General features: G+C 38.5%; 1 protein-coding gene across 2 annotated transcripts; it reads right to left on the reverse strand.

Annotated features, from left to right (window-relative positions):
* Positions 1–671: 671 nt before the first annotated feature.
* Positions 672–16,668, reverse strand: rb1cc1 (RB1-inducible coiled-coil 1). Of its 2 annotated transcripts, none has more exons than XM_040143572.1 (23): positions 16,295–16,668; positions 14,868–15,000; positions 14,648–14,774; positions 14,368–14,538; positions 13,928–14,130; positions 13,245–13,659; positions 12,968–13,138; positions 12,697–12,881; positions 12,340–12,526; positions 11,331–11,412; positions 11,154–11,218; positions 10,939–11,042; positions 10,039–10,165; positions 7,874–9,807; positions 7,418–7,604; positions 6,080–6,188; positions 5,476–5,770; positions 3,194–3,245; positions 3,047–3,094; positions 2,557–2,615; positions 2,238–2,365; positions 1,862–1,932; positions 672–1,576 (listed from the first exon to the last, which is right to left on the reverse strand). In XM_040143572.1, the coding sequence occupies exons 2-23, from the start codon at positions 14,936–14,938 to the stop codon at positions 1,499–1,501; spliced, it is 4,869 nt and encodes a 1,622-aa protein (XP_039999506.1). In that variant the 5' UTR covers positions 14,939–15,000; positions 16,295–16,668; the 3' UTR covers positions 672–1,498. The 2 variants fall into 2 exon arrangements, with proteins under 2 accessions (XP_039999506.1, XP_039999507.1); XM_040143573.1 differs by lacking the exon at positions 16,295–16,668 and adding an exon at positions 16,002–16,232.
* Positions 16,669–17,013: the final 345 nt, after the last annotated feature.

Below are 17,013 nucleotides of genomic sequence, written 5' to 3' on the forward strand. Positions count from 1 at the left end.
GTCATTCAGGCCTGTCCCGAAATTGTAGGAATCACACCATCAATTTATGAAGGAGCCATCCAAATGTGACAACAGGCTTATGCTAAATGGAGAAAATAGAGCTAAACATTGTTAAAACACCCCTAGACCCACATGGTAGAGAGTGCTCGGCAGAGAGCTGCTATGCTCCCCGCTGTGAACTGGGAAAGTGATGTTGGTGGGTTTCCTTCTCCATGAGGGCCGCATCGTTCTTGGGCCCTGATTTGAAGCCTTTTTGAAGTCTGTTTCCTGCAGCAGTGTGCCAACATTAATGTTTCCACGAAAGCAAAAACACTAAATCAAATGAATACACTATACTGTTCCATTCCACATTGACTCTTGAATCCCACAAAAAATGTTAAGTGTCATTAAAAAGCTATTTACTATATATATATGCCCTAAATGTCAGTAATGTGTATTTTTGGTATTTTGTTTCATAATAACAAGCTATAATAAATTGTTTTTTAATTGATGAATACAGAAATCTTAATTTCCAGCAGGTGTGCAAGTCTTCCCGAAACTGAACAATTGTGTACTGGTGTAATAAATTAGTATTTATCCATGAAGCGGGAAAACTTTTCACTCACTAATGAAAATCCCTAATACAAATCGCAAATATGGAGAAATAACTGACCATCAGGAACACAGCAGAATATGTTTGGGATCAATCCTTTATTGTTTCAAAACTCTATCTTTTACAATACAGTCATTTATTGTTACACGTGTGATTTGATGGGTAATGTACAATGTCTTCTGATAATGAAACACAATCACAAAGTATTCCTTTCTACATATCAGTATTCTATGATAGTGAGAAGTTTGTGCTGATATATTTACTTAGTTCTGACAGCTCAGTTACTTCCCTTTTCAAATCAACAAAAGCATTGTTTTTGAAAGTGCATTTCAAGGATTGCAAAGATGACTGTTTCCATCAGTCAGCCATAATGTACATTTCAGTATTGACAGAGGGCCATACTGATTTGTGAGTAACAAACAGCATTAACTACATTTCCAACTACAACATTTATCTGGATAAGTAAATCAAAGAAAATATATCAATATGCATGCCATGAACATTCCTCCATAAACATTTATAATAAATGTATATTTTCATTTAATTATGTTGATAATGACAAGGTATTTTCCACAAAAGGACAAATGCTGATAATGAGAACTAATATTTAACATCCAAATTTTGTTCAATTTTACACACAGGTCAAATGGCATTATGCCACAGTGTATAGGGCAATGCCCTAATAAGGTTAATAGCATTTGGTCCACAATAACAAATCTGGGTTTAAAAGAAAACAAAAATGTGGTAGCAGGTGGGAGTTTGAACTGAAACTCAAAATAGTATAATGACGATTTTAATTCTTCCTATTTTTAAGGTCTCTCAATTTTCAAGTTATGAATTATGATGTGAAGTTTCTATTCAAAAATTAAGCAATATAAATATACATTTTAGCTCATTACTTGGCTATTATACTTTTCTGTTCCATGGAACAGCTTTCACTCTGTAGAACTTGGTTCCTAAAGGAACCTTGAACCTGTTCTGGGCCTGGTGAAGGAGAAGAAACAAGGAGAGAGAGCTTTGTAAGACAGAGGGAAGGTTCAAACTGTGCATAGATCAACATCACAGTATTACTGACATGGATCAAATCAACACATGAAAAAAAACAAAAACAAAAAAACAACATCAATCCAAACCCAGTGTGGAAATTGTTACTAAAAGATTTAACAAGATTTCCAGGACCCCACTTCATCTACGTTAGTATATTAGTTCTTAGATATTCACTAAAACCATTAGTTAGAAACATTTTATAATTTGAGATAAATTCTGTACCTTTTTTGCCTGGCAATATTCCTTCTCCATCACCTTTCCAAGTACCCACGGCCGTCTTGAGGTCCCTGATGCTAAACAACAAAACAAATTGACTTGCTAAACAAATAATAATTGAACAAATAAATACTTCTGTGTGTGACGTAAAGCTTTTAAAGCAAATTGCAAGCAAAGCAAAAATAAAGCATAATGCCCCATTTTGTTAGGGAACACGTGTACATACAACATACACAGTCACTGCTATAAATCTATTCATACTCGACATATGAAATCTAATCAAAAATTAATCTGATACCTCTTTATTTTATTAGTCAATCACAAAACAAATTCCAACACTACAGTTCTCATAATAGTCACAAAAGGTTTGGGCGAAGCTGACCTGGTTTGAGGTCCAGTGCAGTGAGAGACTCTGAGTGGAGGAAGTAGAGGGTGGGACCTACTGTGAACAGCACGTAGTTATCATGCCTTTCATCCAGGATGATTAGAACTAAATCGCCTACCTGAAAGCTGAAACAGAAAAAGATGGACAAAGAGACAAAGAGACGATGACACACAGAGTTCTGCAAACTGTTAACAAAACAAAACACATTAATGGCAATAATAATCTGTATAATTATACTGCATTTAATGATGGTCAGAGTTTTAGTTAAAAATCACAAGCACGCATTAAGGTCATGTGTTATATTTTATTCACTTACTCTCTGATGGCAATTTTGTCTGAATGTCGTGAAGACACAGACGACATGCTTTGAGACATCTACAAAGAAGCGGATTAGGGCAACATTACAAATGTAACAGAGTTAACAGTTAACAATTTTGGCTAAACAACTGCCAAGGACTCATTTGAACATCTGTTTGACTAGATATTTACAAGAAATACGTTTAGTAATTACATTTCGTACTTTTACTCTAAAGACAGATTTATAGAAAAACTAATTTCCATTGTGTCCTTTTTGAATCAGGCAGTGTCAGGGCTGATTAAAACAACTTTTCTAACCACAAAAGTATATTTTTAACAATTATACACAAAAATGTATCCCTCTACACATTCTATTGACAGTCTTCCTAAAAAATTCATTTGTCTTCACTGAGATCTTTGCCCTCCTGGGTCGGGATTTTAGTCTTTGATGCTACTGCCACCTAGTGGCGCAGGTTTTGCGTGACCCATTGCAATAATAATCAACTTACCAGTCTTTGACTGAGGCGCTTGTTTTCCTCTTCCTTCATGTGTAAAGTCTGCAACATATATTAGATTGATTAAATAGATAGAGACATCCAGAAACACAGCATTTTGCATTTAAAATGAAATGTGAAAGATAAAAGGTGTCAACTCACCCTCTCAAGTAAAAGTATCCGCTGTTTCTCCTCTGACATCAGAATATTATCACTACAAAAAGAAAACATCTGGTTACTGAGAATCATTCTCTGAATAATGTCAACAAAACTGTATGTATTATGTGGAAATGAAAAATAGTTCTCAATCTTGATAGTGATAACTGAAACACTTACACTGTCTGATCCTAGCCTGCCTTCCTTCCACTGTCAAATTCCTCTCTGTCCATCCACTTTTGGCTACTGTACTAAATATCATAGTCTTTCGAAATTCTTCTTCAATAATGCATAGGCTTCTGTCTGTGACTAGCAACCAATTTCATATCATCATAAAATAAAAGGCTCTCTACTGTGTGTAATTGCAGCCTCCTTCAGGTCTGTTGTAACTTTGCTATGGTTATGTTGTGTAAGAGTAACATTCTGAGAAAACAAAATTAGATGAAATTCAGTTTTTCAGAATTATGTCCTACGTAAAAACCAAAAAGCAACTTAGTAATAAAAAAAACAATGGAGATTAATAAACAAAAAAGGTACAGCAAACTAAATAAGCTTATTTCACAAATAGAAAAATAAATAAAATAGCTGGAACATATAAATTTGTCTGAATGAATATCTGTGTGATCTTTACTACTAAATTAACTTGTTCTTGAGAAAGCATTAAAATATCAGAAGATATCCTGTATTATTAAACTCTCATGGGTTAAAATACTGGATGACTATATTCATCTTTTCAACTTAGTTTTCATTGTTGGTAGGTAAATGCAAAATGACAGGTTAGAGAATGGCATTATCCTCTTACCATTATTAGAAAACTACTCTGCACTGAAGATAAAGGCTGAATGCGTTAATTCAGTGCCGTTCATGTTTGACTGTACGAGACAGGGTTTACACACACTTCTGTAATCTGGTAAATGACAGCTTTGTGCAGTAACTTTATCTCTTGAACATCGTGTACATAACGAAAACGGTTTCCTCTGTCAAGTTAAAGTAAGTAAGCGATTCTGGAGAAAGATTGTTGATATTTGAACTCAACAGCCAAACAAATACACCCGCACCCTTCAGCGCTCCTTCAGAAGCGCTGCCCCCCGTGGATGTGCCTTTAAAAGGCAAGCACACTAACAAGTGGGCTAGCTGACCAAAAGAGAAATTTGGTGGAATCCACAGCATCTGCTGCCTGAGGGTAAGTTAGCATCGATAAGGGGACTCAATTTTTATCGCTATGAATATACAGGTGGCGAATGTTTTTGTAGTACTGTAGAAAGTGTGACAATATGCCTGTCACCATTTAAATAGGTGTTGAAACCAAATACTTATCTAAGCCAAAGTTTAAGCCGAGGAGTAGCTTAGTCTATGTATGGGCAACATTGTCGCTTGTAAATTCAACAGTAACCGTAACTTTTACCATCAGTGATACGTGGAGCAATGTTGTTTATTTCGAATTCTAAAAGAAAGAGGAAGAAAATAACATGGCAGGGTTACATCTGACATTATTTAGATTTTCTTCTTACTATGATGTAATTCCATAGATGAGCACATAGGCTGATCGAGTAACCTTACACAGGTGAAGATGTGTAATTCCAAAAGAAATACTGTGAGGTCTGACCTAGCAAGTTAAATATTTCTATACCAAGTTGGCAAGGTAATCCCTCCGATGTTATTTACGTTTAGTTACTATCATGGTGTAGCTCTGTTCCTCTTGGGCGAGGGCGTGGAAGAGGGAGAGTAGCTGCCATAAGCAGAGGAAGAGGCAGAGGTTGGAGTGCAAACTGGTTCCAGCAGCCTGTACTGTGGATGAGCACCAACCCCCCTGTTGGTGGATGGCTGGAATATTGTTTTGTGGTTTTGTTTGTTTCCCATTTACAGAGCCACAAAGAACAGACAGCTAGAGGACTGTGAGCAGATATTCGCTGAATTTGACAAAACGTGTATTGAATTAGAATCACTGACTATACCTTTAAGAGAAAAAGGAAACCTGCTTCACCAGAGCTATATTTCTACAGAAGAAACCTGATATCTTCACTATGTACAGTACATGTACTGTACGTAATGGATTTCTAAAGAGATGTACATGTACATGGCAAACACAAGGAACTGGAAAAGTACCGTAGTAAGAGCAGTGCATAGCAATTAAAAGAGATGATTGCTCACAATACAATGTTATCATCGAAAATCTAAATAATTCAGTTTCCACATTTGAACACTGGGCTATTTGTAAAATTTAGAAATCACTACAATATATCTCAAACTAACAACAACACAATGTTTACTGGAGAGAAAATGCTTACTGGACTGTCACCATGCTGGCTTCCACTGCTGAATCCACATGTTCGTCATCACGAACGGCTCCCACAGAGGTCAGTCTGTCAGTTTCAGCCATGGGCTCAGAAGAACAGGCCCCAGCAACAGGCAGAGCTCTGGCTGCTTCTGCTCCAGCCTCCGTGACCTCCTGAGCTGACGGGTTAGGAGTGAAGAAGGCAGAGGAGACCAGTGCGGTGCTGCGCAGGCGATTAAGCTCCTCTTCCAAGTGTTTCTTCTCCTGCATGACACTAGCCCGGTCCTCAGAGAGTGTCTCTATCAGAGCTGAAATAAATGACGATAGGTAAGAAACACTGACAGGAACAAAATGCTAATCTCTAGCCTAAAAGACTGGCTATTCTTAAAATTTGGCAGTAAGTAGAAGAGAAAGAGAATGTGACTATTTGTTAGGTATAATATTAGCAAGATTACATTTCCCTTTTGTGTTACATGAAACCTCTCTTTAACAAAAACTGTGTTTATAAATGTGATTAGCATGTTTGTCATGGTGCTGTGCAACAACCACTTCTTTCATTGGAAATAAAGAAAATATATTACCCTGCTCTCAAAGCAGTCAGAATGCACAGCACTCACCTTTGTCCTTCTCCTGCTGTTGGGTAACTTTCCGCAACTTCTCTGTGAGCTCATTGATGATCTGCTCTTTCTTCAGCTTCTCTCGGGTTAGAACAGTGTTGAAATTAGTCTAGAAAAACAAAAATAACCCTTTAGAGTCTTAACAAGCTTAACAGCTATTTCAATAACAACAGAGAATTTATATCAAAGCACAAATGATTTGAGAGGATTCCTTTTAATTGCTAAATTCTAATGATTCAGATCAGCTTGCAGCCATGGGAGTAACAGTTGCTTTATTGATTTTTACTAATCTGTTTGAGTTTCTGTATTGTTTCCTATCTGATCTTTTCACCATTCATTATACCTGGTGACCAAAAACAAAAATGAAATTGCATAAAAATGTGGAACTACAGCTGAATTATGTAATATTTTGTAAACAAAAGTACTTTCAGCTGATGCACCCCAGCTAAAGTGGGGTGCATCAGAGAGGGGTCTGATATCTCCATTACAGAAATTCCATCTTTGAAAACAGTAAGTAACAAAATAGAAAAAAAAGGAGTAAAAAGTAATAGTAAGTGTAAAAACATCTTTCTGCTGCCCCTTTGGTATCCCTTGGTGTAAAGAAATCACATACCGAGATTAGTGCCAGCACAGTAAAAGTGGACTTGCTGGGCAAATAAATAAAACCTGATCTCTTAATGTGTAAGGCTTAACTTGAAATTAAGTGCTACTGACTGAGAGTGACAGTGCCAATAACGATTAAAAATTAAAGGTTTCAGGAATTAAGCACTCACTGCTGTATTAGACTGTATTACTATGTAAATGGCCATTCAGGGTACAGTTGACTGGGCAGTGCATAAATGTAGTTATGAAAACAGTAACAGTACACTATATAGCCTCAGTTGCCAGTTTATTAGGTACACCTAGCTAAACCAAATGCAGTCTGATTCAAGAGCCCTGCACAAAACTCTTCCTTAATGAAGCTTAGAAAGGTGGTGATTAAACTTTATTATCATTTTAGAGGATGCAGTTTGTGTTGCTGTTGAACTGTATTGCATTATACTGAAAGGAGTTGGAATATTTAGTCTACCCTCATTGATATAACTTGGATGGACAAAATATTTTAATCTCTGTTACCTTTTAAATGTTGCAGAGGTAGGTGGATCTCAGTGCATTTCAGGGTGAACAACATACATATGAACTGTTTGCCATTATTTGGAACAATCACTCATCAATGACGGCAATAATGATCTCTGTCTTATAAATTGTCTTACAAAGAAATCAGATACAGGTTTTATTTACCACTACACATAACAAGACACAGTACTTTTACAGCCTATTTACAGCCCAAATACAAACCTGCTGCTCTGCGATTAGTGATGTCTTGAGGTTCTGCATCTCCTCATTCTTCTTCTTCTCCAGGAGCTCCATCTGGGACTGCAGGGAGGCCCTCTCCTGCTGCAGCCGCTCTTGTAGTGCTGAATCCAGAGACAGGGGTGCTCCGGCATCTGCATGCCCGTCAGCATGCAGCAACAACCCTTCATCACTGGAAGGCACACAGTAAACTTTAATTCTGATGGGAGAATTACATAATCTGGACATGCAAATACATACAAGGACAAACCATAGTTAACAGCTCATTCTTAATTAACAGTACAATAGCTTGTTTACATATCTGATACCAGATATTTTTTCAGTGTGCCATTTTAAATGTAAGCACATTCAACCATCAACTACAGTAAGGTTTTATAAAGTTAAAAACACACAAACCAAAGCTAGATTTCTGTATGTGGTGTTTTTGTAATCAGACATTACCTTTTTGAGAATTGTCTCTCGTGAAGCTCATTCTCAAGTGTTTTAATTTTCTGTAACAGTCTCTTTTCTATCTCCTCCTTCTGCTGCTCTAACTCTTTAAAGGCATCTGGTGAAGCAACCTTGTTGGCCTCTTCTTTTTCTAAATCTTTCTCGACTGCTTGTCTCTCCTGCTCTAGTTTTTCAGAAAGCAGATCACATTCTGCCTGCAATTTATTGATGACAGTCCTCAGCTCTTGCTCCCCTTGTTGGAAGCTCCACAACTTTTTTCCTTTCTCTTCACTTAAAGCCACTTGCTGGTCTAATTCCTGCTTTAGTTTCTGTTGCTGTTCAGCGTGGTTCCTCTCAGCATCTTGGGCTTGCTGCTGCAGGGAGGAGAGCTCATTGCGCAACAAAATAGTCTCCTCCTCGTGTCTGTCCACCAATTCTGAGATGCAGTGGTCTTTCTCAATCCTCATGAGAGTCCTCAGCTCTGCTAGGTCCACTTCATACTCCTCATTTTTTACCTGAAGCTGTTTTTTGATATCTGCCAGCTCCTCGCTAAAGACTTTGGTCTCAGCCTCTACCTGAGACTTCACAGCCTCAGCCTGCAGAATCTTGGCCTCCTCAAATAAGAGCCGCACCTCTTCTGTCTCTGATTCTTTGAGGGCTAGTTCCACCTCTAGTTTGCAGCGAAGTTCTGCAAACTCAGTAATACGAGCCTCCAAGTCCTTGACTTGGTTGTCCTTTTCTCTAAGAGCAGTACCATGGTGATCAGCTGCCTCACTTAACTTTGCACTATTTTCAGCAACCAGACGTTTCAGAACGTCCTGGTTATCCTTGGTAATGGTCTCCAGTTCTGCCTTGTGTTCTTGCTTCATTCTGTCCTCCAGTTCCTTTAAGTGAGATTGCTCAACAACTTCCAGCTCTTGTCGAATCTTCTGTTGGCCACGTTCAATCTCAAAGTGCAGATTCTCAAGCTGGCTAGTCAGGGAGTCTCGTGAAGCTGAGAGTGTCTCAATCTCTTCAGCCTGATCAGTGATCATCTGCTCCAGGTTTTTGATCCTATCCGTCTGGCTACTCTCTGTTTCAACCCATCGCTCTCTCTCATTCTCGAGCTGAGTAATTTCTTTCTCTTTGCGCTCCATAAGCCCCTCCAGCTCCAGCATTGCGCGCTGGACGTCTCTGACAATATTCTGGTTTACTCTATTTTCCTCAGTTAGTGTCTGAACCTGCTTCTCAAGCTCTTGCCGAACAGAGAGAAGCTCACTTTGATGCTGCTCCTTCAACTCCAGTTCGTGGGTCTGGCAGAAATTGTCCACAATGTTGCGGACCTCTGTGGTCATACTCCTCAGGACAAAGCCAAAGTCATTTTGTTCCTTTAACACTAGACCTCGTAAGTGATAGAGGTCATCCTTCACACTTCTTAAGTTGGAATGGGACTCCTCTGCAGCAGACTGGTACTTGTCAATAACTTGTTTGAGGATAGCGATCCTTAAGTTTTCCCTTTCTAGTGTTGTGGTATCCTGCATACGCTTGTTGTCAATAGCGTTAATCACTGAAGAGTACAGAGACTCCACCATCATATCAGGGCTAGTAGGGTCACTGATAGGGTTTGGAGAGGTAATGTTCTCTTCAATCACAAACTCATTGACAGCAGACATGAAGTCGGATTCAGGGCTCTCTGCTAGAGAGTCCAGGTCAAGGGAGCCCTGCTGCAGGACTGGATCCATGTTCGGATGGCCAATGGTTTCAAAGTCAAATGTTTGTGCATCAATGCTGTCTGGGGACAAGTCCTCTAGAGGAGCTGGGACAGGAACATGTAGGGGCTTGCAACTGGGTCCCTGAAGGCTTAGAGAGGAAGGGGTTTTGGAGGACATCAATGTGGTGGTCCCTGGTATACTTTCAGACTGTGGGGTCAGCACGGTTGATCTCTGAGCGCTCTGACAACAGGATGCCTTGAAAATCAAAAAAGATTGAGGAAAGGAAGAGAAGGAAGATACTTACTATCTAAACGAATGAAAGAGGCAAAAGTAAAATCCTACCATGTATAAAAACTGTTTTTAGATTTCATATTGTTTGTAAGAACTACGTACAAGAACCATTTTTGATGTTAAAAGTAACCAGTATATCTTAATTTTTACTAGCTAAATAACACAAATAAAGGTTGTTGATGAAGCTGTCATTACCCTTTGTTCGCTTAACAGGTCAGTAATAGTTTGAGACATCTCATCCACACTCTGTGCTGCTTGGACCAGCTGGTGAAGCGTCTCTACGTGGTGATTTAAGGGCTCAAAGTCACACATTGTGGGAACCCTGAGTAAAAAAAAAAAAAGAGGAAAATAATTTGAGGACAGAATGATAAAAACTATGTAGACTTTTTCTCCCAGTACTCTACAGTCTAGGGCAGAGGTCTGCAAGTTTGTGCTATAATGGCTGGGTTTTAAGGCCAGCTTCCACAGGATAAGGCTCCAAAAGAATCAATAAAATCTTATATATAAGTAACTTCATTTAGAGCTTTAACATCAACTTGAACCAGCCTGTATATCTGTAGCTGGGCATCCAAGCCCTTCCTCACCCAACATACCAGTATGATTTTACAAACTACGAGCTCATACACTTTAGCATACTGGCTGTGCTAAAGTGTAGTGTTCATCTTTTTGGTTGGCAAATTGGTTTGACTGATTAATTCCTTCTTTTTAAAGAATTAGTGTGGCAGGAATTAGAAATGCCTAATAAAAATGTTTTAAAATTAGCTGGATAACTGTACTGCGTTACAGCTTATGCCCCTCAAAATCAATCAGGATTACTTTCTTTTCTTTCACAGATATAGATTACTTGTGAAACAATCAGAAGTCTTGCAAGTTGTTGTCTGTTCTGCTAACTGTTAAAACATATTTGATTATTCTACAAAAAAGACATTAATTGGCATTTAAGATCTCCAACCAAATTCATTTTATTTAGAAATTTACATAAACTTAGAAATGTACCTGTTTTTATTGGCCATATCCTTGGTAAGTTTTGGTAATTTTATATAACTGACATGGTTATACCTAGAACCATTTCAATGATTGAGGACAGTGACTTACATAAGGAAAGGCTGCACCTCTACAGGACAACAAGATTTCAAGTACTGCAGGTCATCAAGTGAGATGTCTGGAAGTTCATCATCAAACCTTCTGGGCTTTCGTGTCTATAAAAAAATAACAAACAGAACAAAAGAAGAGATCCCTTAAAATACAGTGGCAATACTATGCATGATAATACCAACTGGGTCACAATACTTAAACACTTTCACACTTACACAGAATGATGTTGGAGGCCATGAATCAAGTCCTCTAAACAAACGATTTCTGAGGAAAGACTTCCCTGAAAAGAAATAAGTAAATAAATCAAGACTGATCTTGGTTATTTCAAAATCACATTGTGCTGTACACTGACATCACAAATGTCATCAGTTGAGTTTTCAAAAGACACTTACTAAAGAGTTTCCCAAAGGATTCCCTTTTGAACTTCTCCGCCTCATAGAGTCGTTTCCCATCCTTCACAAGTGCATAAGCCCACTGAAAAGATTAATTGTTAAGACATTACTACAACATAAATTTCTTTTTCTCTCAATGTGCAAGTCTTTCAGGACTTAGTTGCATTTACTGAGCTGCTATAATGCAGCAGGTTTCAATGTTGAAAAAAAACCAAACAAGATTATTTAGTATAATTCGTGTTCAAAACTGTATAGTCATTGTCTTGTTATCCCCATAATTCAAAGGAAAGAACCCAGGCTCCCAGGAGAAAGCAAAGAAATGCAACAGGATTGGCTTCATGTTGCATCGTTCACTGTCAAAAAACAAAATCATGTCAATAAAATAGAGGACAAAAATGAGCAAAATCAAGTCCATTATTAGCTTCCAACTCTTTCCCACTCTTACAGAGAATTTGGAAACAGCAATACAAAGAGGACGTTTTAACATTATTCTAATGCAATGGGAGCGGCCACCAACAGCGTAACTCCAAAACCCAAATGGTACACTACAAGTCCTCCATGAACCTGCTAAATAGGATGTGCCACATGAAATGGCACAAAGACATATTTCCATTTTGGGTGATTATACAGGACCGAAATGCCAGCTTATATTGCCAGCTCAGGCGTGTATTATCAAATTATCATATTCTGTTATGTTTACCATTTCAGAAATGTTAGATGCTGCAAGGTAAAAACATAGCAAACTATGCAGTCCCTCCAAAACAAAACAAAAAAACAAAAACAATAAAAGACTAAAAAAATATAGTTTAAAATGAACTTAATTGTCAAGCATCACACAACACAATAGGCTTGTTCTCTTTTCATTGGCAAAGTCAGAAAACAACTGTCCGACAAGAGCTGAATATGTAAATGATGTGCTCACAGCTGAACACCCCCAAAAGTTAAAGAATCAGTGAGGCAAAAGAGATCACCGCAAAATCTGTGTCCAATAATGGCATTTAGCACTGACCTCTCTGTAGTGGCGCATGAACATTTTTCTCCTGACAACTTCCACCACCGCCAAGCAGTACATCTGGGGTACAGTACTGAGGGCCTCCACCACTCTCACTCTTTCCATTAGTTCTGTCAGAAGTCTGAGTAGGGCCTGAAGCTTCTCGCCATCCTGGTCTGCATGAAGCATCACGTAGCAGCACCATCTAATTCAAATTATTAACACCATTAAAACATGACTCCCTTGAGGTGAGAATTTGGAGAACCAGTAAGCCTCAATTAAACAGAATATGCCAAAATGACTCACAACGTAGTGAGTTTTGAAACAAGAGCAGCAGCTAATAAATAATGGGAAAGAAGTGGTTTTCAGCTTTACTTGAGTCGGACTTGAAGGTTGTTTGCAAGTTCTTGTTTGGCAGTGGTGCATTTCTTTTTGATGTCTAGCAGCTTCCTGTGGTTATTCAGCATGATCATCAGCTGGTTGGTGTGACTCAGACACAAGTCAGGCAGAACAGATGTATCCTTCAGGTTTTCAGCCCGCTTCTGATTGGCCAAAAATCCCTGCAAGAGGAAACATGGAAGCACAATTGATTAAAACCGAAGATGGAGAAAGTAATTAAATAGAGTTTCTCTCTTACTTTACGTACCTGAGCAAGTTCTTTCTGTTCATTCACCAACTTCTTACAGCTTGCAATCATTTGGTCTAGAGCATACAACCTGTCCTCAAGCCCCTTTATGGCTTTCATATTTTGATTATCGAGCTTGGCAATTGTGTCACGACAATCTGCCAGGAAGGGCTGAATGATCCGAGGGTCAAGCTGAAAGAAACAACATTTTAATGAACACACACACACACACACACAATTTATGACAATATGTTTGAAACACTACTTTGACATGTCTGTTCATTAATGATTGACATACCCTATTGATGGAATCAAAGCATTTCCTCACAACCGATTCCACATCATTGGGTCTGTCTTGCACGTTTATCCAGTCTAATAGTGTGACATTGAAGGAGGACGGGTTGGCGAACTCTGGAGTGTCTTCATCTAATAGCGCAGCTCTCAGGCCACCACTGTCAGTCATTTCATTTGTTTCCTGATCACCAGTTGGCTCACGTGTGGCTGTCCCCGAAGCAGAGAAGGATGCTGATAACTTGGAGGCCCTCTGTGCATCAGTCGTGAAGCGCACGGAGTCGGTGGATTTTTCTTCTTCTGTCTCATCTGAATCCTTTTCTTGGGTTGAACTGGACTTCTCTATGCTCTCTCTGTAACTGTGTCTTGTCAAACTTTCCAGCAGAGGTATCCTAGCCATCACAGAAACCGCTGTCCCCAACCTGCAATTGTAACAAAATGTGCATTATTAAAAAAAAAGGTTGTTCAAGCTCATTTCCTATTAGCAGAAATATATTACTTATAGTTCTTTACTGTTATATCAGCCATCTATTTGAGCTATGATTGTGATTACATTATTCTGAGTGTCAGCAAAGGCATATGCAGATAATTAGTTACTAAAAACTATACAATACTTTGTATTTCAAATTCCAAACTACTGGATAAGATTATCAAAGTACAAAATATCATGTTGTCCTTGGCAACACTTACTTTGTCAGTTTCACCTTAATTTCTTCCAAATCTTGTTGATAATTTGTGTATGCAGTGTCAAATTTCACGAGCAATTTCTGATAAGACAGGGTGCAGTCGTCCAGATTAGCCATAATAGCAGCCCAGCCTTGATGTTGAAGATGTTCATCATGAACCAAACGCTCACAGAAAGAGCAAAGCTTCTTGGCAACTTCATACATTTCCTGAAGAGGTATGAAAATAATGTCAGGAGAAGTTAGGAGGATTCCATAGTTTATGGATCAGTAACTATAATTTTACATTATACTTAAATAGATATACATAATTCTAAAAAATGTATTAATCTTATAAAAGTAGTGCACAAATGACCGTGAAACATTTCAAAGCAATTTCTTAGGTTAGATGTCCTAATGAAAGGTAAATTTAAAAACCATCAAACAACAAAAATAGTAGTTAACTACCAGAGCAAGTTGTGTTCGTGAGGCAACAGTGTGAAAGACAGCTGGCATCAGTAGAGATTCCTCCACCTTGACCTGAATCTCACTCTCAATCGAGAAGGTCGTTTTGGGGATCGTTGGATCCCGGTCACACAAGATCATCTCTTTATTGAACAGGAATATGGGGTTGGTTTCCTACAGATCAACAGTAAGACATTAGTAATCAGAACATCATACATGCAACCTGTACACCTTCAAGGCAAATAAAAAAAACAAAACACACTGACAAATTGTATAGACTTACAGTGCCAGCACTGTAGCTGCAGACTCGTCTCTCTGCAGCCATACATTCCCCTCCATTGACGACAAGGACTTGATGTGGAATTGCAATCTTATATTTTGCTTGGATGGCATGTTTAAGCTCCAGTACACTGAAACAAAGGTGGAATTTATTTAGGTCACAGTAGCCAAGATGTACTGACCACAGTTTCTAACTATTATTGGAAAAAAGGCCAGTTTCTTACGTTTGGACAGCAAGATCAGTGTCAAATGTCAATGTGCTGCCATTGTTGACCTGGAACACATACAACTTCATGTTGGATCTCCCAGAGTTCTTCGTACCTGCTTATCTTGCTCATTTAGTCATTCAAGGTCACCCTGTGATAAAACACAAAAATTAACATGAGATAGCCGATTATCTCAGCTTTGACATTTTGTCAAGTCTGACTTATTTTCAATAAACTAAAATGGCACTCAATAGAGCGCATACCACCACCAAGGGCAAATATTGACGAAAATGTCAAAAAATACCCTATCTTGCAATATTAAGGAAAGTGATTTAAAAAAATCCTGGATCCGCCCCTTTCTTCCCTGGCCCATGCCCCATCCCTTCACCAAGTTTGATGCAAATTGGTTCAGTACTTTTTGCATAATCCTGCTAACAAACAAACCAACAGACAGACACGGGTGAAACATAACCTTCCTTGGTTGAATGAGTAATGAGTGATGCTGCCATCTACTCAAAGCACAAAGCCATAAAGCTATTTGATTAACACCTATGTACGTGTTTTCTGGGCTACAACATAGGATGTAATAATATGTATGTGTGTTATTACAGCCTGTTTCTTTAGATAATTTATATCTTTAACTTTAAGGGCTATCATGTCACCATCCCCTACCACCTAAACTTGTAAGCCTCTTGTAATGTCTTGTCCACTGACCAATTTAGCTTGGGAGCGGAGTCACCATGTCGTTGGTTACTGTTTATTATCAAGTTTTCGACATGTTAGAATTCAGCTAATACGTTGGTCTAACGTAAAGTATAAAACTGCCTTATGAAATAGATATAGCTACTTCACATTTGTAGACGTTCATCTGGAGAGCGGCGAGTCAGAGGGCTTCACTACTGAAAAGCTAAGTTAAAGATATTAAAAAATACAGTTAGCGCTACCCAACCCTCACTCTTTAACTGTTCTTAGCGTTACAATATAAAACATCTCATCAACTAAGTTGCTATCACAGACACAGACAATGTGAATGTTCGTTAATGTCAGCTAATTGCCGTATATAGCGGTTTACATGTCTGCGGCCCTCCTAACGTTCAGGGTTACCCGGAATACGATGTTGTTTTGCTGTTTTTAGAACAGGGAACACTTAACCGTTGTCATTAACCTCGAGGCCTCCAGTCGGTCGTGGTTACAGTGCCAGAGAAGGAGCCACCAGCAGCTGCTAGCAAGCTAGCGAGTCAATAATAAACGGCTGACTGCGCTAACTGGCTATTAGCTAACACAGCTGTCAGGATAGCGCAGGACAGCTATTTTCTAACGTCGATGATTTTGACAAATGTAATAAGATTAGCTAAAATAGCTAACACCACCCGCCTAAGCTTATATTGCTATAAGGATGAGATTTCACACTTTATTAATTAAATAAACGATTTCGCTGGTCTTACCTCACTTTGCTCGCATCTCCCTGCTCTTGTTCTCCACCTCGCCTAGGCGAGCTTGCTAGCTAACAAGCTAGCAACTAAGCTAGCTAGCTAACCTGTTTTAGCTTGGCATACATAGAGCTATCTTAGCAAGACACTGAGCTAACATTAGCTAGACTAAACAGGACTAGAATAGCTGACAGCCATCGTTAGTTTCACAGATTAACCATACTGCTGTAAAATAAATTTCTGATTCTGCAAACTCCAACCGAAACAGTGTAACACACGGGCTAAACCATTAGTTGTTTATCTCAGGTTGCTAACTGCGCTAACACCCTTTCAGTAGCCCTGTCTGTTTTGTTGTTGTCATCTGCTGATGTGCAGTCCGTGAACGATCCGTCCAGCAGAGACCCAACTCAAACACAGCTTAACAGGGCTGTTTTACAAGCTAGGCTGACTTACTACATTTACATTTTGTGAAAGGAAAGTGCTGTAACATTTATGCTTAAATTATATAAGCAAATTATATAAATTCAAAAATTATACAAGTTATGAAAATTTGCAGAATTTCATGTTTTATGGGTCTTATTTTATCATTTTTACATTTGAATGCAGCTGTCATAAAGGAATTGTTAAGCTTTGACTTTTCTGCTTCAGTCAGTCACTTTTCTGCTGCCTTTATTAAGACCACATAACATTAGTCTTTAAAAATCAAGAAATTTAGACAGAGTCTCAAATATATT

This window comes from Xiphias gladius, chromosome 14 (genome assembly GCF_016859285.1).
Source record: "Xiphias gladius isolate SHS-SW01 ecotype Sanya breed wild chromosome 14, ASM1685928v1, whole genome shotgun sequence".
Classification (NCBI taxonomy): Eukaryota; Metazoa; Chordata; class Actinopteri; order Istiophoriformes; family Xiphiidae; genus Xiphias; species Xiphias gladius.

Coding starts and splice junctions, on each gene's coding strand:
- rb1cc1 (XM_040143572.1), bottom strand. CDS start 14,938: ATGAAGTTGTATGTGTTCCAGGTCAACAATGGCAGCACATTGACATTT. Junction 13,139..13,244: donor GCTTTGATTCCATCAATAGG/GTATGTCAATCA, acceptor TGTTTCTTTCAG/CTTGACCCTCGGATCATTCA. Junction 2,366..2,556: donor GACAAAATTGCCATCAGAGA/GTAAGTGAATAA, acceptor TTTCTGTTTCAG/CTTTCAGGTAGGCGATTTAG.